This window comes from Ustilaginoidea virens, chromosome 3 (genome assembly GCF_000687475.1).
Source record: "Ustilaginoidea virens chromosome 3, complete sequence".
Lineage (NCBI taxonomy): Eukaryota > Fungi > Ascomycota > Sordariomycetes > Hypocreales > Clavicipitaceae > Ustilaginoidea > Ustilaginoidea virens.
Window position 1 is genome coordinate 6018560 of NC_057318.1, and position 21904 is coordinate 6040463.

Sequence of the window (21904 nt, forward strand, 5' to 3'; positions counted from 1 at the left end):
CCATCGCTAATGCTGCCGCATCTGTTCCTCAACACCGCACAGCGTGTAAACCGGGGAAGATCAAAGTACCGCCTCGGTAAGCGGCGGCATGTTTAACACGCACAGTAAGTATGCCTGAGGCCTTGTTTCTGCTAGTTCTTTTGCCTCTTGCCAACTTGGGAACGTGACCATCATTCCATGAGGTACCCGCCTCATGGCGCGCCAAGCTGGTTCCTGATGACTGTCGCCCGCTCGTCGGCTTTGATAGGACACAGCAGACACGGTCATTCATAGACCTCTCGGTGAGTATCATGAGCTGTCTTACGATTGACGACTAAAGGAAGACTACCAACACAATCAGGGCACCTTGGGAGGTAGATGAGCACTACCTAAGGCACCTACCTACAGTACCTACCTCCTAAACCAACCTTACCTTAGATACCCGGTACTCGGTACCTGCGTCTGCTTTCCAGGCGGTCCACCCCACCATGCACGTCATCATGTACGGCCTTTTTGCTCGTCATGCCAACAAGTCACAACTGCGGCAACATCGTCAGGCAGCTTCTTCTGCTTTAGCTGCGAGCACGCAGATAGCTGGACCGTTATCCTCTTACCACTCCCTGCGATACACATCCTCTTTGCGTGGTCATCGCTGAAGCGGAAGACGTCCTCTCTGGGCTTGCGGCGCTTGCCTCGGGCGCTTCTGCTTGCTGAGCTTTTTGGCCCCAAGAATTCCAAAGACTGTGGAACATACAACATACCAGCCTGACTCGTTTCCAGTGAGCTGTCAAGGCCAACGCCCCCTCCATACCTCCCAGGCTCTACAACCTCATTCCTTCTGCTCCGTATCCTCTCACTCTATCCAACCGACACACATTTTTCCTCCGTTCGCTCTCCCCAGCCATCGTTGCCTGTGTCTCTGCTTCCCAACTGGTCAGCTGAGCAGTTTTGTCTTTTTCTTTTTGTTTTGAATTTAATGGCTTAGCACCCAGCTGACATGCACTTCTTGCCTATAGTTGGCAAGGGCCGTAGGGTGAGACTGTCCCCAGAAACTTCCCCGACGTTTCCTAGACACCAGTTGACTTCAATGCTGCTGTTGGAAGCCCCTGCCGTAGGTGCAAGGCTCAGTGTTCAATGTTCGCTAACCGTCCATGTTGATAGCCCAAGTTTGAGTTACATCTCAAGGTTAGATGATCTGGGCTTTCTCTGCTTCCACCAAACGGTGCCAAACAAACCTTGACGCGGCTGGTGCAGATTTATGATTTGAATAATGTTCCTCTCGTTTCTGGCAACTCGTTCATCAAATGGCACCTCACTCATTCCATGCACGCGGAGCATCGCGGTCGCACCAACAAGCATCCCATCTCCAACCACAAGGTCGATTACGGGTACAGTAAGCTGATAACCGGAATCCGCATATCCGTCGACAAGAACAACAGTCTGTCAGAGTGTCCATTCGAGCTGGAAATATTACAAGAATTCGGCGTGGCCGAAAAGATCACTCTCGGTCATGTCAAGCTCAGCCTCAGTGAGTTCGTCGAGGAAAGCGAATCCATTAACCGCGACCTTGGATCGCCTTCTAGGAAGAGGAGCAGCATAGGTGTCAATCCAGCTGGTGGCCAAGACAAAGATGGGCAGGAGGCATGTACTGTGGAAGAGGGGATAGTGCGGAGATACCTTTTGCAGGACAGCAAAATCAACAGCACCCTCAAGATCGGCATCCTCATGATTCAGGTAGATGGCGAACGAAACTTCATTTCTCCCGCTTTACGGACAGCGCCCGTGTTCGGCGGGATTGCCGGCTTGGTTGCCCCTGAGGCCGAGGACGATACTTCCCGTACGTATATCTTCCCATCCCAGTCGCTAAACGATGAACCGACATCGGACTGGGTGAGCGCGCTCAACCATTTTCCCCCAAGACCATCTCTAACAATGCCATTCCTTCCATATCTAGCTATTCCGAACCTATCCAAACCCAGAGACGCAGCCGAGGTGCAAGACCTCTACCGCCGCACACTAGCCGCCTCTTGGTCACGGCATCCCAACGAGCTGCCAGTTGACGAGTGCATCGAGGATATATTCTCCGGCGGAAATGGCTGGAAAACCAAAAAGCAATCACAGTCCAACGCCGACAGCGATGGAGAAGACCCAGGCAACAACGGGGACACACTGAGGCCCAGCGACTTTCGCCGCTACCTCAAACATCAACGCAGCCGCAGCAGCAATCTTGGCCGTCATCGACACACACACAGCGCCTCAAGTGACAAGAGTACCTCCACCGTCACGGGAGGAGGTGCCAATGCAGCAAGAGGAGACAGGCGAGGCGGCGGCCGCTTGCACCACGACGACAGTAGGGAATCTCGTCATGACGACCTCGGGAGCAGCAGGAGCGGCAGCTTGGGAAGTCTAGCCCCGACTCTAGGTAGCAGCAGTGATGGTGGCAGGGGGGACCTGGGCATGAGACGTGCCAGAGAAGTAGATGAGTTTGAGCTGAGAGATGACTTGGTTGCTTGGAAGTTGCCAAGCGGCGTGACGGTTTAGCCGCCACCTGGGGCCCCCCCTTGGAGGTAATCAACTGGGGTACATTGGCGGCGGCATCGTTTCCGCGAAAGCAAGAAGACGCATTATGGAAATCGCTCAGACTGCGATAACCTCGTTCGGCTGCGAGATTCGGAAATTTTCAAGTTACGCGCTCCCGAAAACCTACTATCTAATGAGGAAAGTTAACCATTTTTGAACAGCCAAAGGTTGAAATTTACACGACTTCAATTCACCCTCGCCAACTTCAATCTCCGCTGTTCAGGCTGGTATTCCATCATTTTTGCGACCCGGTGGCGCCCTTGTCTAGCCCTCTTGTTGCAACTAAGGCCTCTTATCCTCCCGCCTTTTGCCAGTTGCCGTTCTTTCCGCCCATGCCTATCTACACAACATGATGAAAACAAAAGGAAAGGAAGCCAAAAAGAAAAAAAAAAGGAAAGGGAGAGTGAGAAACAGAGAAACGGAGAGAAAGGGAGACGGAGGGAGATCGTAGCTGCTTCCATCACGCATACCAGCTGTTCGTCATCTCATGCTAAAATGCTAATGATGGCTCAAGGGGCCGTCAGGACACCACGAATACCGCCCTTGCCACCAACTTCTCTAGCTGTGATAGTGACGCCAAGGTCGGCCAGAACATTGATCGTCACCTCGATCTTGCCATCTTTCTTGATGCCCTTGATGGCAGCTTCAGCGAGTAGTTTGCCTATTTTCCACACTTTTTCGCGCTTCTCCTCCTCCTCTTCCTCCTCGTCGGAATCTTCAAAGCCAGAGTCCTCGCCCTTGTCGCCGTTCTGGACATTATTGGCCTTGGGTTCGGGTTTCGTAATCTTGATGTGCCTGCCGCCCTCGACAACCTTGACCAGGACGTCACCACCGTCCTTGGGGGCCGGAATGTGGATTGTTCGCCGGGCAGGAGCGGCGGTCTCGGCTTGCATGATGGGAACGAAGATCGACTCATGGCTGGCATCGACGGTGACGACACCAATGGCGTTGGAGATGTGCTTGACAGTGGTGACGGCGGGGTGAGTCGACTGGTCAATATCGCTGGCCTCGTATTCCTGGATCAAAGATGCCTGCAGGGCAGCGCCGCGGACCTGAGCCTCGGAAGGGTTGATGGCGCTGGCGCTGGTGGCCGGAGCCAGGATCTTGGTGGTCTCGGGGAAAATGTTGCGCAAGTTGTTGGCGATGCGAGGAGTGTGCGAGGTGCCGCCACACATGATGACTTGGTCAATGTCAAGAACGTCCAAGTCGGCCTTCTTGACCACGCTCTCAACCAAGCGATTGAACCCTTCAAAAACCTTGCGGCCGATCATTTCGTATCGCAGGCGATTGATGGTGGAAGAAAAGTCGAAACCGTCAGCCAGGCTCTCCACGCTGAACTGGGCATTGTTTCCCAAGCTGAGAGCCTTCTTGGTGGCCTCGGCTTCCTGTCGAAGCTTGGCCAGGCTCTTGGCATTGGATCGAGGATCCGTATTGTGCTTCTTGATGAACTCCTTCGCAAAGTGGTCCATTAGAACTTGGTCAAGATGGATCCCAGCAAATTCATAGTCGTGGGCGGTGGCCAGGATTGTGTACATGCCGCCTCTTGAAGCAACAACGGCGACGTCTGAGCGAGTACCTCCAAAGTCGGCAACAACAACAATCTTGTCCTCGACAACAGCCTCGGGCCGAGCATCGTAGGCCAATATGGCGGCAACGGGATCAGAAACCAGCTGCAGAACCTCCAATTCGGCATCGTTGGTGGCCTTGATCAAAGCCTCACGCTGCTTATCGTTGAAATTGGTGGGCACAGTAACGACCGCAGACGTGACTCTTTTGCCCAAATAATCAGAGGCAGCGGTGACGAGTCGGCGCAAATATCTGGTGGAAGCCTCGCTAACAGAGACGCAAGAAGCATCGCTTTCGCTGTCCTTGTCCTTGACTGAGAAGAAAACGCTGCCAGCGTTGTCCTGAGGATGAGCAGCAGCATGGCAGTACGTAGGGTCGATAGACTTGAACCTGTTCCGATGAACGAATGAAAGGAAGCCCCGGTTAGCCAAGCTCATACTTGCGCTCGCCCCCAAACGTCATACCGAGCACACAAGCCTGCAAGCTAGGGAAACGCCTCTCGGAGGCCAGAAATGGGTTTACGTACTCCTTGCCTAGAAACTCGCGGAAGTAAGCGATCGAGTTGGATGGATTGCGGACCAGGAAAGCCTTGGCCTGAGCGCCATAGTATTCATCACCGTCCACGTAGGACAGAACGGTGGGAATCTGTCGGTCTGGAAGCAAAGCATTGTCAGCACAGCAAGCCTCACCACTACCGAACCCTTCCAACCGCAACAGCAGAAAGATAGGTATACTGGTCAAGTGCGCATACCTCCGTCCTCATTAGCAATTACCTCTGCCTTGTCATCAACTGTAAAAGCGATGGAGCTATTCGAATTGCCAAACGTGATACCAATGGCCACCCGGTCCGCAGGTTCGGGACCAGGCTTAACACCTTTAGTCTCAGACATTCGATGCGACGACTTTCGTTATATATAGCCTAAACGAGTTTTCTTTTACAGGAGGTTTATATCCTGACAATCCAGAGACAAAGAGAAAAGACACCAATGCAATGTCTGCCTTGGGTTTTTTGGACGAGATGACTGGAGGTTCTGGCTTTGACAGCGATGGGAAACGGGTAGCTCATAGTGGGGTCCACTGGTGCTTTTTTTTTTTTTTTTTTGTTGGCCGACTCTTTTCTAACCCAAGAAAATTCAAGGCGCTCCTTATCAACGCCCGTATCGAACGTATAGCAAACACCTCACCCCACCCGCCGTGTGGCATAAGCCTTCTATAGATGCAGAGATATCCGACATCTTGCTGGCCTAGAATCACCATCCAGAAGCAGCGGCGATGTCCTCGGATCCTGTTTTCGTCCTCCCAGGCGACCATATCGACCCGGAAATCATCCCTTCTCATCCTCAAAAACCTTTGCGATTGGGTCCCGGCCTGCGACATGTACCACCGAATGACATTCTACCCACACTGGCCGGCCAGCTTGTCGTAGATCATCCCAGAAATGCCATGAGAATAGAATCTTCGCGAGGACGAGTAATTACATATCCTCCTTCATCTATCACCCGCCACCCTAGCCGTGCGAGGCACAAAAACTTGGACTGACGTTGCTTGGGCAGTATGTTCCTCGAGTAGGCGAGCTTGTGATAGGAACAATACAAAAAACTGCTGCAGATGTATACTATGTTTCCCTGTCAGATTACACGGCTCCTGCACTTCTACCACAATTATCTTTCGAATCAGCAACGAAAAAAACCCGCCCTGTCTTGGCACCGGGAGCTTTGGTCTATGCTCGCATCAGCATGACGAATAAGCACATGGATGCTGAGCTCGAGTGTGTTAACTCGTCCACGGGGAAAGCGGATGGGCTTGGCCCTCTAACGGGGGGCATGCTCTACAGTATCTCACTGGGGATGGCAAGACGATTGATGATGCCCAAGAGCATGCAACATGGCGCAATTGTCGTGCTGGAAGAGCTCGGTGCTTCGGGGCTGCAGTTCGAGACAGCCACGGGTCGGAACGGACGGTTTTGGGTGGAGAGTGAAAACATCAAGACGGTTATTGCAGTGGGCCGAGCTGTCCAAGAAACGGACGCAAAGGGATTAGGAGTTGATGGCCAGAAAAGACTGGTCCGCAGCATAATAAAGGAACTGAGCTGAAGCTCTGCCTGTTTTCACGTAGTGGCTAACCCTTCTTTCCAACTGCGTAGAATATGTCGCCCCGAACTTCTTCGCCTTATTTCCGCAACGCGAGGAAGCCAAAACTACAGAGGCTAAAACAAGGCGCAATCTGAAATTTGATAGGTAACAGACGTTACTCGTTCCGGAGATGGCGATGGAATATCAAGCTTCAAAGCTGATTTGCGGACCAAGCACATGTTCCTGGCCAGCTTTTCGGCACCGCCAATGGGCGTTGTGCAAGACGATAGCATTAGGCATAATATCGGTGTTGAGACAAATATAGGTCCGATGTTACTGTGACCACGCAACATCAAGTAGACTCAATAATTGATTGAGGAAAACGCAGTGACACCATGCCTTTGAATAAGTCGCGACTGGCCGATGTTCCAGTCTCGCGGGGCTTGAAGCCAATCATGTAATGAGCAAATATCTGCTTGAAACGCTCATTCATCAAAGGCAAACAGTCGATTGCATTGCATGAATCAGCCATCGCGGCCCGCGGCCCGCAAGCGTTACAAGACCAATTATGATGTAAGCTGAGACTATGTCGGACCGTTGGACCTACGCAGCAATGAGTAGCACTGCTTCAAATGCCACCCATTTCATGGTCCACTTCTATAGGCTCTGGGAGGTTTTGATGGTCCATGTTGTGGATCTTCGTCATATGACGCTTCCAATTGTCTTTTCGAGGAAACGCTTTCCCTCCAGACTTTGAGTAATCGCAACCGGCAACGGCACAGTGGAATTTTTTCTTCTTTTCGTGACGATCATTTATGTGCCGTTGTAAGTGAGTCTTCGTTCCAAATCCCTTATCACAATTCGAATAGGGACATTTGTGATCTTTGCTATGATAACGTTGGTGGTGGCTACCTCTCGGATCAGTTTCAGGCAGACGTAATTGGTGGGGAGGTTACATGACAATTACTTGAGTTTGTGCGGTTGGTCGAAAATTTGACTGCAGCCAGGCTCGTCACATCGAAGTAGCCCGTTTTTGGGAGATCCAAGGCGCGGCTGTGGTGAGGTGCTATATCGAAAATCGGAGCTGTTCATCGAAACAGGAGAAGGGCTATCAAATTGAGTTGATGGCGTATTGTCTGTCGACGCTCCCGTTGAATGGGGCCCTGGGATCGGAGTCGAATGGTCCGAAGGATAATTAGGACGTTGACTCTTGTCCAGAATTGTTGGGGGACTTAGGTGATGGTGGCTATGTGATTCAGCGATTGGCACAGCTTCTTCTCCCCGCTCCTGCAGTCCCCGAAGTGTTTCCCGATTCGTCGGCGTTGGTGATAAAGCAGTCTGAACCACTTCAGCAGGAGGCAGCTCACTAACGGTTGGAGACGGGGTAAAAGTTACCGATCCTCCCTGTTCCGCTGGCTCACTTGATGACGACCTGTAAGAGGTCGATAATAGTTGGTGTTCGGTTCTAAACCACATCTCCGACTCAGTGGAGGCAGGCATGATGTCCATCGGATTCACAGTTCCAGGGGCTGGATTTGATGGTGGTGAGGGAGACGCTTTGAATGGTCTTCCAGTTCGGGGGGGTGACTGTGGCAAAGTTGTCACGGCTCGTTCACGGTCAGAGGCAGATATACTTCTCGCCACGCCTGACGTTGGCAAATAATTTGCCTGGGATGGTGCTGATACTGAGGTCGTCTTTGGTGAGAAATCGGTAGGAGAGTCCACCGCGTGTCCTGTACTAATGATTCGACCAAGCTCAGTTCCAGAAGCAGCTCGTGGTAAGGCAGTCCTGTCCTCCCTCAACAACTCGGGTGCAAGAGAGTGATCGTGACCGCTTTGGCGGCGAAACATGTGCTTGAGACTGTATTTAAAAGAGCTTCCCTGTGCTAAGGTCCGTTGAGACTGGACAGTCTCTGGCGTCGTCACCATGCCAAACGCTTCTGACGGTATAGAGGTACTGTAATAATCGGCACTCGTTCCCTTGAGAACGCCGGGATTCTCATCAGGCATTGAATCCGGCATATAATATGGAAATGGTGTCAACTCCGTCTGGGTACTGTCGTAGGAGATGGGTACACTGGAGAAGGCATTTGCGTCTTGTCTGGGTACCTCCTCTATCTGTGCAGATAACTGTCTTGACGACCCATCAATTGCGTCAGGCTGCATCACATGGCCATCACGAGGTGGCCAACTGAGTTGTTTGGCTTGAACATCCCCCAAGCCTCCGCGAGATAATTGCCCATCTTGCTTGAAAGAGTCCGCCGACGACAGGCGACGATGAGAGTTCGGATCGATAACAGACGTGCCACAAGGCTGTGCATAGACGCCAGCTTCGGCATCGAAAGAAGGATATGCACTTCGCCTTCGTCGTTTGATTTCATGTATTATCACAGGGTAAAGACAAAACGTTAGAAGGGCTGCAGCAAAGACTGCGCCAACGACGGTTCCCGCTATGGCTCCATCACTCAGCTCCCTCCTTAGGACAGCTCCCCTGGGTTCAAGAACGATGGTCATGGCATTTTCTTGGATGAACGCGATTGAATGGGTAAGGTCCTGTCGGAAGCATCAGCGAGGGCCCTGAAAAGCTACTGTGATTTGAGCAGGCTCGCCGGATTGATATCGTCGCTCATGACCCTCAATATCTAACATTCCATATGGGGTCAACAACCAGGTCCGTCCACGACAAGTCAATTGGGGCTGGGAGGCCGCCCATGAAGAGTAGTTGGAAAAGAACAAGGAAGGTTCTGCAGCTTCGCAGCACGCAGTCCGCAGCAAATAAAACAGGGCTGTTGATGTATCGAATGTTTGCTAGTAATCCATGATGGTATGTATGTGCCAATGTCGGGCCGGCTATTAAAGAAGAAGAGGACTGGAAGCAAAAAGGCGGCGTCAGGTACCTGTTAACTTGAGACATGAGGCCTGCTCTACGGAGTAGGCCGTGGGGCAAATTGCTGGGACCCACACCGTCCCGCGAGAGGAAGTCAAGCTAAACCAACGGATTGATAGTTGTCTGCTCGAAGGGCTGTCCGCAATCAACCGAAACGGGCGAGTTTGGAGAGCGATGGAAGCTTTACGTAAATGCATAAGCGAAGGGGGGGGAAGAAGAAAGAAAGAAGATCACTATGGAGGTGCAGTCTTGTCAAAGCATAAAGTAACAAGCTCGAGAGAGGATAAGCCTCCCTCAGAGGTCCTTGATGCCTGCCACTGCCACGCCACTGCCACACCACTGCCACACCGCCACTGCAGTAACGGAGTAAAGTGCCTGTATGGTATGGTAAAAAATCCGACGGTGCATTTACATCAAACTAACCTATTGCTAGCCATTGCGATGAACCAGGCCCGACTGCTTGTAGTTTTATGACATTCTCCATCATTAAGTCATTCCCACGCGAAGCGCACCAGACACGTCCTAGTCCATGTAGTTAATATTCCCACAAGCTCGCAGATAATCTTCTCCAATCCTCCTCGCCAAGTACTTTCGTATTTTACTCAGACTAGCCATCAGGTTAGCGGCTTGTTAAATGCATTTTCTCTGGCCAGAAAACGGCGTACTTGCTCACCTTCTATGATGAGATAGGCCGGAGTCGGAGTTTCCAGCATCACTTATTCTATCGTCATCGTCTCTGTCCTTAGCGGCTGGTATGCTGCCACACGATCCTGCCGCAAAAGACACCGCTCGAGGTGTTTGTATAAGATCTTGACAGTGTTAGGGGGGAATGCATTTCCAATGTGCCGTTTCACAGTTCCTTTGGTGCCTCGAAATACGTGAGAAATCGGGAAGCCTTGCAGACAAGCGTATTCTCGAAGTGTGTATTCACGCGACCCATCAGGGTAGTAGAAATCGTTGCCACCTGTACATATTGTCCCGACCTGTGCGTCAAAACTCAGGGGTGTGCGCCTCGGATGAAATCGTTTTGTAGACGAAAGGTCATGTAATTCATCTCCGTGTTGTATTTTCTCGAGAGCCTTTCGGATAGTAGTGTAAGGAATCAACCCATCATGCAAATTATTATTATTCGAATGGGTCGCGGACGGAAATAGTGGCAATCTCTCTCCAGGTCCGGCAGCTATTATGATAAGACGCTTGCGGCTTTGCACCGAGCCCCAAAGTCGCAAATCTACGACTTTCCATCGCACAGAAAATCCAAAGCTTGTCAGATCACCGATAAGTGAGTTGAGGTATTCTCGATGACGTCTAAAAGTTAAGCCAAAAGTCTGTTCTACTGTCACAAGCCTTGGTCGAAGGTTGTTTATAAGTGCAGAACAACATGTAAGCGCATCTATATTTTGTTCGTCTGACTGCGAGGGTCTGGTATGTGCTGGCGAGAAGTACTGGCAAGGAGGGGACAGATGAAGCACATCGATTCGACTATAACTGCTTTCATCAGCCCGCTGAATAAATTCATCTATTGGCATTCTGTGAAGCTTCGCTTTGGGAAAGTTGGCAGCATAAGTTTCCCACGCAGTAGGGTCTTTATCCACTGCACGTGCCACCTTAAAGCCCGCATTCTGGGCCCCTCTCGAGACACCTCCTGCGCCGGAGAAGGCGTCAAAAAGGGTGTATTTTTGACGCGGGCCTCGGAATATCTCGTGCAACTCATCTATATTCTCGAGATCAAAGTTGACGTTTTCGGCACGAGAAAGGCGGGTCGAGTTCCAAGATCCCCCTCGATGGTACTCGCCTCGCCATTTCTTGCGAAGGCCCAGCTCTGAAACGAGATGACGTTCTCTCACGTCTTCTGAGCATATTCTTTCTATCGATTCTTCGTCAATATCGAGGTCTCGGCGGCTTTCGCGAAAAGTCCTTGTCCACTTCCATCGACAAACAATGAAATCCGTGGCCTGTCCGCCTGTAGAGCCGTTCGTAATCGAAGCACTCTCAACAGAATGCTGAGGATAAATAGCATTCGTGAAAAAGATATTTCGTTTCCTAACCACTGAGCTTTCTTTCACGTCAACCAAAAGTGGAAAGTCGTCGGCAATTGGGCTGTTTTGCTTCCGAAAATCAAATATCATGCACACTTCATTGCGCTTTTTAGGTAGAAGACCTTTCATACTTCGCGTTCTTAGGAAAGGGATTCCTCTAAATGTGCGACCTTGGGTTGTTCTGCGTGATATATCCTTAACCTGTATAAACTCGATGGGAAAGTGGTCGATAAACGAGTTGCGGACCTCGAGCAAGTCGCCAACGTGGACATCGTCCGCAATTAAGTCGGCGCTATTCGTACGTCGGCGGTCAAGAAAAGAATCGGCTTCAGTAGTTAAGTCAACTACAACACGTTGTTCCCCAGTGCGCGAACTTGGATTGCTGCTATCAATTTGGAGGGTGCAGGAGCTGGCCCTGCTACTGAAACTGGACCTTTCTCCTCCCATTCTAGTTTCAGGAGTCTCGGAGAGCATAGCTGAGGAAGAAATTGGAAACAGGCTTTCGAAAATTAGAAAAAGAAACGATGGAAGTAGAGAGAAAGAGAGAGATATTTTATGAGTTGGGTAAGGAAAGATGAAGATAATGTTTGCAGCTTAAGAGAAAGCTTGAGGTGTTGTTCCGATGAGACGAATCTTCTCTAGGGCATTTCACCTTCTCATGGTGTGCCAATTCATAAGGATAATCTCTTTGCCGTTGACGAGGGCTACCGGGTATGACTGAGTCCAAGCTGCAAAACTCAAATAGCCATCACTTTGGACTTGCCTTTGCGAGGGCTCATCTAAGGCATAGAAAGTCAAGGTCAAATATCAGGGTATCACGGTAGGACCTCTATAATGCTTGTGTTGAGCCTTGACATGTTAATAACAGCGAAATTACTCCAGAGATGCTGGCTGCACCATTTTCTTTAAATCGCAAGGTCAGTCATTGCTAAAGTAAGTCGGTATTCGTAATATATCGGTGAAATATTAAGCTCTACCTCTTGTCCCGTCTCAATCCCGTCACACTTATCTCCGTCTTAGCTGTACAAGGGATGCAGGGGGCAAAATAAGATGATTTAGCGTAAAGGCCAAAGAAATCTGAGATGAAAGTCATATTGAAGTGATGCGTTCTAAGCGCGTGTAAAAGCATTTAGACTCGGCAGTCAGCTGCGCTAATAACGGTTAGAGATTTAAGAGTGAGCTGGCCTTGTCTGATGTGATAAGGGAGGTTATTAACTCTAAGTGCACGGGTATTACCAGTCAGGTTCTCTATACTCCGTAGTGAGACAAAAGTGACCAGTTACTCACCTGTACCTAGGCACCGACCGACTTGACCCACAATCAGCTCCATACCACTTTAACCTCCGCGACTCAACGCGACGGACACGCTACATAATAAATCTGCCGCAACCAGTTGCTGACCCTTTCTTTATTAAATTGACGTTTCGACGGGTCGTTGCTCATCCGAAATCCACCGACTGCATCACCAGCAGAGCAGCTTCGAGGCACCGGCCATCGAGACTGCTATTAGCCTGAAGATTCTGGCTACCATCGCTCGCTTACACCTCTTATTTTCCTCACCATCGTGGACCAATAATCTACTTCCAGGTGCATTCCCGACTTATTAGCCCCGGCCGACCAACCATCGGTCCCTTGTCTCTTCAGCTGCATAGCGCTTTCGGTCCCTTGAACGGGAGCAACACTTTCCGGCCTTGGTCCACGCGTACATAGCTTGTTGAAGAGCTCAAGCTCCGTTACTGGTTACGAGAGGGCTTGGTTGTGGAAATGGGCCTGATGACCCTGAAGCCATTATGTCGGAACTTAATGAGGTGCTCGCCAAGTGGTTTGAGGAATTGCAGAACCTTCCAAAAGAATGCCACCTACTCTGTCCGAAGACTGATGAGGAAGACTTCGAAGACTACAAAACGCTCGATGACCCCGAGTCAAAGATTTCTGTCGAGGAGAAGAAGCAAAGAATCGAAGATGGCAACCGTCGCATCGAGATAACATACTGGAATAGCCTGATATTCGGCTTTGATAAAACCGATGCCGGGAAATGGCTAGAAGAATTCAAAGAGAAAATCGAGCAGACGCTCAGGACATGCTCAGACTGTGTCCTCAACTGGCACATGAAGCGGCCAGTCTACCTCCGAAAATTTTCCGAGTAAGCTCTTTGATGACACCTCGTTTTGACTGGCGAGGATCTAAGAAAGTATAGGAAGTGGAACGAAGAAGTCATTCTTCACATAAAAGAAATGCTTGACCGCATCGATATTGGCCGAATTGATCATAATCTTACCTGGGCAAAGAACTACATTGGGAAGATTGAAAGCAGCGGGGCCGTATTCAAGAAAAGCCAACTCGGAGACAATCTTTCAACAGTCTTAATTGCGATCTATGAAGCGTTGTGCTGCATGCCGTATATGGCAGACCCAGATCAGCGAGCAGTCTTCCAATACGTCTTCATGCGGCTGCAGGGTAAAAATTATCTGAAACTTGGGAATAAAGATCCATTACCTGGGATGACCTTTTTCCTATTTGATCAAAAAAATGACGATCGTCGAAAATGGGCTCATGAAAACTGGAAAGGCATCAGTGCCAAATCGATAACGGAAGAACAGTTTGAATGGGCCGTGAGCAATGGGTTGATCAGTGCAATAGACGACATTGTTCGAAAAGACGCCGCTCAGCCCTCAACGGAGATATACCTAGAAATCGAACATTTCTGGGAGGGTTTCGAAACCATCCTTGCGAAACTGCCAGAGACTCTCATCTTGAGCCACCTCAGAAGCCTGGAGGTACGACCAGGTAGTCCAAGCATCTACGACCTTCTCTTTCGCCACATACAAAACTGCCTCTCGGAAGGCGTACTGGTTGTGACGATTCGAGTCCTAAAAAGTTTTCTGCAGGAGTCGGCGAAGGCATTCTGGGACGTTATTGGCGACGCTCGACCAAACGTAATTCCCGATTTGGTCTTCGTGAGCCCAGTGTACAAGACTCTCCTCCGTCAATCCCTCGAGGATTGCTGGAATGGCTTCAATCTGGAAGAAGATGTTGTTCCGTTCCCCACTTCCTGGATACAGCCTTGGCTCATGTCGTTGAGTCGAGATCGTAGGTATGACGCCTGTGAGGTTCTCATACAAACCTTGTTTGAGCGCCTGGCCAAAGATCCATACATCGGCGAGCCGGGCCATGCCGCATGCATTCGCGCCGGCTTTGATGCCATGATATTCACCATGAGATCCTTTCTGGATCCAAATACGCAGATAGCAACCGGGACCGCTCATCTATCCGCAAGTGCAGCCTTCAATCTGGTGGTTGCAAACAAGGATCTCATCCTGAAGAGCCTGAAACAGCCCCAGGAATCCAAGGAAGGGTGGACTACATTCAAAGTTTCCGATGCCTCAAGATCAGTCCTCCAGACAGCCATGAGACTCGACATGAAGATGTTGGCAGAAGATTTCCAAGCCATTCACAATAGCAGAACGTTACAACTAACAGTAACTCGAAAGTCCCAAATGCTCTGGGAAGCTATTTCCGAGATGCTGCAATCTTGCGACGATCAAATACCCCTCGTAAAGGATACCTTGGTAAGTATAGCGCCGCTGATCTCAGTGGAAGAGATACGACCGCAAAAAGTCGCTAGCGAATTGGATGAATCTAGTCAAGGGTTCAACGCATCTCTGGGCGCCACGGCAGAAGTATTGACAAGAATCTTGACCCGTATCTCTGAAGTAGATGCAACAGACTTGAACACAATATTTACAGACCGTCTGCCAATCCAGGTCATCGTCGGATTATCAGTTCACGGTAACTCTGGGCTGGCTGATGGAGCAGCAGAAATCCTAAAGAATTGGACAGGGGAGTTGTCAAGAAGTGATGCGATAGAGCACATGTCGAAACTGCATCCAGAGCAAACTTTGTCATCCATAGTCTGGACTTTGGACATCGTTTTGAAACCGCCATTCCCCTGGGGTCCTATACGACCACTCCTGAACATGTGTAGGGATGTTATGCAAGGTTTGTCAGACGACACATCTGGAGTTCTGAGAACCAAGACATTGGATTCCAAATCTGCGGCGATAGTGCGCCGCTGGTGGCATGAGCAATGGCGTTTCGTATCCAAGTCCTGCCGAAACATTGAGGCATGGTCGTTTTGCATTTCGAATAGTATCATGACCGAGTTCTGCCGTGAAATCATGGAATTGGCGGAAGCGCTGATTGCTCAAGATGGTTTGCTTACCTCTGCCACCGCTCTCGGCAAAAGCGAACACGAAGTTATGCCCATCATTCTGGGTCCCGCCAAGGAGAACTTTCGAGGTATGGAAAATATGATTCGACTCAAAGACAGGTGGCTAGTCGACGTCACTGTCCGAGTTCTCTGCAAGATTTTGACGCGGCTCCGGGAAAATAAACTGGAAATCAACGCTGCTTCTCGAAAACTTATTACGGAGGCTTGCATTCCTACAACGACGCCAGGGAAATACATTCGTTTGACCAATTTGAACGATCAACAGCGAGCCGAGTTGCTGCAGGCACTTGGTCATGATGAAGAGATTCAAATCGTCCAACTCGGTATCTCGTCAGATGCTCCCGAGACGAGCTCTTTCTCGAGCAAGATCACTGCCAAGAAACAAAGTAGACTGGACGCTTGGTCGAAGTCTGCACCACCGGGTAGTGTGACAACTGAACCTGCTCATGTTAAAAGAACGAATCGAGATGATGTTCTGGAATTAAGTCGATCTGCAGACAGCCCCATCCTAAAACAACTCGCAGCCCAAAAAGCCATGGCACAAGGCAAGAAGCCTGACCAGAAAGCAATATCGGCAATCAAAGAGAGCAGGCAACGAGAAAAGGTTGAAAAGGCCAAGAGAGATGCTGAAGCTATTGCAAGAGCCAAGAGAATTCGGGGCGAAACAGTACCTGGCGAAGGGTCTGGTATTCATAGTCTTGGAGTGACCGGCAAAGACCATACCAGGAGTGAAATCATGGTCAACAGCTCTGATGATGATTCTGACGAAGATGAAGAGTCTGATGACGATGGGGAACTTGCTCTTCTAACCACTGGTGGCCAGAAGGACTTGGATGAACAAGAGAGGCGACGTCAAGAAGTTTTGCGGGACAGAGTTCGCCGGCCAGTCAAGAAGATTCGACAACAACGAACTGTAAAAGAAATGAGAGCTCGTTTAATCCCTCCGATGGACAGACTTCATAACACGATCCTATCGTGGGACATTTTCCACCAGGGCAATGATCCGCCTAATGGGCCAGCAGCCTCGGAGGTCGCTACCAAGTACCCCGACCCTCGATCATACCAGGCCACCTTTTTCCCCTTGTTGGCGTCGGAAGCATGGCGATCCTTTGTGACAGCCAAGGATGAGATAACATCCCAATCTTTTGGCATGAAGATAGCCAGTCGTGCAAGTGTGGATAGCTATCTGGAAGTTGCGTTCACACTTCCCGCTATGCAGAATAGAGAGAGGGGAGGAGTCTCTGAAGGCGATATCTTGCTGGTGTCTGAGGCTGAGAACCCGCTAAACAGTCCAGATTCGAAGCATTGTCTTGCCCGGGTGCATCGAACCACCCACAAAAAGGATATGGTTGAAATTACGTTTCGTGTCGCGTCGCGCAACAACCCGCTTTCGTCCGTGCTATCGCCAGGTGCCAATGCAAACGCAATCAAAGTTACGAATATGACGACGATTGAAAGAGAATACGCTGCGTTGGAGAGCCTTCAGTACTACGATCTGATGGATGAGATTTTGAAAGCAGAGCCTTCGCCAATCATTCGCTATGGGGACGAAAGAGTGACAAACATAATGCAGAACTGGGCTCTCAATCGTGGTCAAGCTTTGGCTGTGCTTGGAGCTCACGAAAACGATGGATTCACACTTATACAAGGGTATGCCACACTCGGAGAGCAAAACTTGATGACATTGCTGACTGCTATGTAGACCACCTGGAACTGGCAAGACAAAGACCATTACTGCCATGGTTGGTTCCCTCTTGTCAGAGCAGCTCTCGCAAGCCGCGACCGGCTTGAACGTAGGTGCTCTCCTGCGACCTCTAGCAGCACCGAGACCCTTGACGGCATCACGCTCTAAGAAACTTCTCGTCTGCGCCCCAAGTAACGCAGCTGTTGACGAACTTGTCCTCCGTCTCAAGAGTGGCGTAAGGACTACTGGTGGGAAGACCAAGCCCATCAATGTCCTTCGCCTCGGGAGAAGCGATGCCATCAGCGCTGCAGTAAAGGATGTTTCGCTCGATGAGCTAGTCCGCGCTCGATTGGAAGGTGATGACACGAAGGATAAGGCCAAGGCTGAACGAGAAAAACTCCACGAAGACGCAGCCAAGATTAAAGGGGAGCTCTCGGCAATTCGGCAGCGTCTTGACGAGGCTCGGGCCCAAGATGATGTCACCGGGCAGAGTACCTTTTCCAGAAAGTTTGACGAACTCAAGCGACAGCAAATGCAAATAGGTAAACGGATCGATGCCAACAAGGACAGTGGAAACTCGCTCGCCCGAGAGATGGAAATGCGGAGACGCCAGGTTCAACAGGAGATTCTCAATTCGGCCCATGTCATCTGCTCGACGCTCAGTGGCAGCGGACATGAAATGTTCCGCAACCTGGACGTCGAGTTTGAGACGGTCATTATCGACGAAGCCGCACAATGTGTTGAGCTGAGTGCATTGATTCCATTAAAGTACGGTTGCTGCAAATGTATACTCGTTGGTGATCCCAAACAGCTCCCTCCCACAGTACTGTCTCAGTCGGCTGCAAGGTTCGGCTACGACCAGAGTCTGTTCGTGCGCATGCAGCAAAACCACCCCAAATCCGTCCACCTGCTCGACATGCAGTACCGAATGCATCCTGAAATCAGCAAGTTTCCTAGCACGGAATTTTACGAAGGTCAGCTTCAGGACGGGCAGGACATGCTGCAACTCCGAGAGCAACCATGGCATCAAAGTGCTCTTCTTGGCCCCTACCGTTTCTTTGACGTGGAAGGTATGCAAACCAAAGGCCGAAAAGGCCAGTCGCTGGTCAACACCAGAGAACTGGATGTGGCCTTGGAAATGTACGACCGCTTCAGCAGGGAATATAAACAGTGCGATCTGACAGGAAAGATTGGCATTATCACTCCTTACAAAGCACAGCTGTTTGAGCTCCGAAATCGCTTCCAAGGACGGTACGGCGAACGTATTACGGACATTATCGAGTTCAACACCACGGATGCCTTCCAGGGTCGAGAATGTGAGATCATCATCTTTTCCTGCGTGAGAGCCAGTTCAACCGGTGGCATTGGTTTCATGACGGACATTCGACGTATGAACGTCGGTCTCACGCGTGCCAAGTCGTCACTCTGGATCCTGGGGGATTCGAGAGCACTCGTTCAGGGCGAGTTTTGGAAGAAGCTGATTGAAGATGCCAAGCTCCGAGACCGGTACACAAAGGGGGATATCCTGGGCATGTTCAGGAAGCCACTTGAGCGAGCGAACCCACTATCCTCCAAGCCCGCCATTATTGAGTCCCCTAGAGACGTCGATATGATAGACGCGGCATTGGCAGGCGACTCTGGAGCTGATGCACAGGGTTGGAAATCGGATGCGTCTGGACCCAGCAATACCACACCGCCTTGCTCTGCACCAGCCGAAAGTAGTAGTACGCCTTGGAACAATGCTGACGGCGGCTCAGCCAACATTGTTCCCCGGGAAGGCGGTGTCCCCGTTATACATACTTCCGACAATCAAAACCTGGGTAGTAAAAAGAGACATATAGACGATCTTCATGACGGGAATCAGACAGCAAAGAGAGTACGTATCGTATCAAATAAAAACAACGAGAGTGCAAGCAAGCTTTCTTCTAACGACGTTGCAGATTGCGAACAAGCAGCGAGGCGGGTTGATGGGCAAGTTCAACCAGAGGCCGGTAACTCACATGAAGCCCCCGAGAGATCCGTCGGCAATGTCTGTGCTGGGGATGGTTCCTCCGGAACGTCCTCCGGCTCAAGTGTTGACGAACCAAGAAGCGATTCCGATGAGGGCTGCGTCGAGCGGATCGACATCATTGGCGAATCGAACCAGCAGCTCCAGCAGCTCTTCTTCATCCAACCCAAAGGTGGGAGAATGAACCAAGCAAACACAAGGCATGCTTCTTACCACGCGCTAACCCAGATTTGAGCACAGATAATGCAGAAACCTCCACCACAAGGTCCTCGAAAAAAGGGCAAACCAAGCCTCTTTTTGCCCAAGAAGAGATGAAGCGAGCTTACGACAGACGGGAGAGCAGGTTCGCTTGCCGGTTCTCTCTCTTGCTTCCATGCTTCATTGGAAGCGCACTTTTTTCAGCATTGCAATGGCGCACAACCCTCGATATAGTCGAACATTTTCTCCTCGGCGTTATAGGAACCGTGAAAGAAGGTAAATCTAGAAAGTAACAGACCTGCGTGAATAAAATTCGCTTGCTTCAATGATTCGTGGGAGGGCGTGGAATGCAACAGTGTTCATTGCATACCTATTAGCGAATACAAACAATCATCCATCTTGACAGGCCTTCGCGCCGAATCCGAAGAATATGCGAGTCCGGCCCAAGTCCCTCGTCCAGACGGGCTGGTAAGACTCAACAGATTCGCCGTCACATCTTTTCCGTCTGCCGGTTACTTCGTTTTGCGACAAGGGTAGTAGCAGGACAAATAAAAAGGTGACGCTCTTTACGCTGGATGGATGCTTGTATCATCCACCAGACCCAGACCCAGTAAAAATTCCAGCAAAACCGGGGGCATGCCAAAAAAAAATGACAGGATTTGTTGTGGAATTGATACCACAGAGTTGGACGAACAGGGAATCGAACCCTGGACCACTCCCAGATACGTAATCTTGCTAAGGGAGTATTATACCACTAAACCATTCGCCCTAGCAATTGATGACTTAAATGATTCGTATTATGCACTATTAACAAAGAGTCTTCATCTTGATGCTTTTCAATGTGAATTTGCAAGTGCATGGAACCTCCTCCGAGGGAACTCGTGTGTACTACTTCCGTATTATCTTGCCTCTAAATGAGAAGGGCGTGCTTAGCACACCTTTATTTCTTCGGATTTCGTTTAAGAGTGTAATTTTTCCCAACTGGGTGTTGCGATTGCTAGGAGCACCATATAGCCTACAGCTTGAGATTTTTATGACTGCCTTGGGAGTAGATGCTTGATGCAAGTTTGGCCACATAGATCAAATCAGCATGGTCTTGGACTAATGCATGCAGCGTATTAGATGCAAGAGGCTGTCATGCGACAAGAACCAACGGTCGCCTTTGCTCTTAGACCGGTGGCTGCAAAGTCGCAGCATCGATGAACAATGGTTCCAAGTACAGTATATACGCAAAAGTGTCGCAACAACCCCCATATCAACGCCATCACCACATTATCGCGTAAGAATTCAAATAGCCACAACTTAGGTAGTAATATATTAATTCTAATAAAACAAGATGTGGCAAATAGCCCTGCTTTTCGCGATCAATATTTAGTATACTAACCACATGCGCGAATTACAGCATATAAGCGCTGTGGCATAGACTTAATCAGCCTCGTAATTAAGGGCTGTGGCACTGCTGCCCACGCTTTTTTAATATATTCTATCAATTCAGCCCTATGCGCCTCATTATTCTTTAGAATTGATAGATAAGGGTTAGCTGTCGGAATCGCTGTCGCAAGGTGCCCAATTGGGCACCAATTGGGCACATTGCGACGGATGTGCCGCGCACACCCGATGCGCACGATGTGGCCACTTTAGCCCCTTTTGCCCCTTTACCCCTAAGCCCGGTAGGGCACGCGGGCAGCCCGGCCCGACTGCGCCAATACACGTGACTACGGCACGCACAAAAAGGCTATATCGTATAATTACCCTCTTTTGCTTCCTTTCTTCCCTTTTATATAGTCAGTCATTAGTAAAACAAATAAATCCTTTACTTAGTGACCTCACGGTATATAATACCACGCGCGCGACCCTACGTACAACTAGGTATCCCGAGTTTATATCAATACTGATCAGTAGTAATAACTACTACTCATAGGATAATTACATCCCGTAAAGAATGGTGTATTATAAATTAGTAAGATATTAATTTTAAAGAGGCAGTTAAGCTTTCTTAGCTATACTAACTAGAGGGAGAACAATTTATAACCTCTCCTTCCCCTCGTCTATTACGAGGAAGAAACTTATACTAAATATCACAATATTTAAAGATACCCTTAGCATTTAGGAAGAACGATTTATAACCTTTTCCTATTCTTTCTTTCTTTTACTACTATAGTAAAAGCCCCCTTGAATCTTATACTCCCTACAAGAGGGAATCTTATACTCCTTGCAATATATCCCCCCCCCCTTTTTAAACCCTCATCTCAATACTATAGCCTTATTATTATTAATATTATAATAACTACGAGAGCTACCTAAGAGGATATAACGGTTTGCCTTACTCTTTAATGATAATTAGATTAATACTATAGAGCCCGTCGACCCTAATAATACTATAAATATACAGCTATATAACCGTATCGCATTCTTTATAGATACCTATTAGGAAAACACCTATCTAGATAATAACCTTTAGGAATAATTCTGCGAAGATTATAGCGAGTAGAATAAAGCCCTATTCTGCCGTATTAATGCTTAGGTTTTACGGTAATTCCGCTTAATATTACGGGAACGCGGCATATATATTGGAGTATTGGGTTCCCTAATAATATTAACCCTACTTAAATACCTTTAATAATAATAGAATCTATAATGGCCTTAAGAGGAAATAACCC

General features: G+C 49.4%; 6 protein-coding genes across 6 annotated transcripts; 3 read left to right on the forward strand and 3 right to left on the reverse strand.

Annotated features, from left to right (window-relative positions):
- Positions 1-976: 976 nt before the first annotated feature.
- On the forward strand, positions 977-2520 carry UV8b_04493 (uncharacterized protein; the record flags this gene model as incomplete). Its single annotated transcript, XM_043141991.1, has 4 exons — positions 977-1012; positions 1141-1164; positions 1234-1816; positions 1934-2520. The coding sequence occupies 4 exons, from the start codon at positions 977-979 to the stop codon at positions 2518-2520; spliced, it is 1230 nt and encodes a 409-aa protein (XP_042997925.1).
- A 548-nt stretch (positions 2521-3068) lies between these two features.
- On the reverse strand, positions 3069-5015 carry UV8b_04494 (uncharacterized protein; the record flags this gene model as incomplete). The annotated part of the gene is made up of 3 exons (XM_043141992.1): positions 3069-4515; positions 4652-4778; positions 4877-5015. The coding sequence occupies 3 exons, from the start codon at positions 5013-5015 to the stop codon at positions 3069-3071; spliced, it is 1713 nt and encodes a 570-aa protein (XP_042997926.1).
- A 382-nt stretch (positions 5016-5397) lies between these two features.
- UV8b_04495 (uncharacterized protein) lies at positions 5398-6218 on the forward strand (the record flags this gene model as incomplete). The annotated part of the gene is made up of 2 exons (XM_043141993.1): positions 5398-5595; positions 5679-6218. 2 exons carry the CDS (start codon positions 5398-5400, stop codon positions 6216-6218), a joined length of 738 nt encoding a protein of 245 aa, XP_042997927.1.
- A 607-nt stretch (positions 6219-6825) lies between these two features.
- Positions 6826-8711, reverse strand: UV8b_04496 (uncharacterized protein; the record flags this gene model as incomplete). Its single annotated transcript, XM_043141994.1, has 2 exons — positions 6826-7105; positions 7165-8711. The coding sequence occupies 2 exons, from the start codon at positions 8709-8711 to the stop codon at positions 6826-6828; spliced, it is 1827 nt and encodes a 608-aa protein (XP_042997928.1).
- Positions 8712-11938: 3227 nt separating this feature from the next.
- UV8b_04497 (uncharacterized protein) lies at positions 11939-12216 on the reverse strand (the record flags this gene model as incomplete). The annotated part of the gene is made up of 2 exons (XM_043141995.1): positions 11939-12026; positions 12101-12216. 2 exons carry the CDS (start codon positions 12214-12216, stop codon positions 11939-11941), a joined length of 204 nt encoding a protein of 67 aa, XP_042997929.1.
- A 697-nt stretch (positions 12217-12913) lies between these two features.
- UV8b_04498 (uncharacterized protein) lies at positions 12914-19361 on the forward strand (the record flags this gene model as incomplete). Its single annotated transcript, XM_043141996.1, has 5 exons — positions 12914-13266; positions 13321-17004; positions 17057-18914; positions 18979-19218; positions 19287-19361. 5 exons carry the CDS (start codon positions 12914-12916, stop codon positions 19359-19361), a joined length of 6210 nt encoding a protein of 2069 aa, XP_042997930.1.
- Between the last annotated feature and the right edge of the window lie 2543 nt (positions 19362-21904).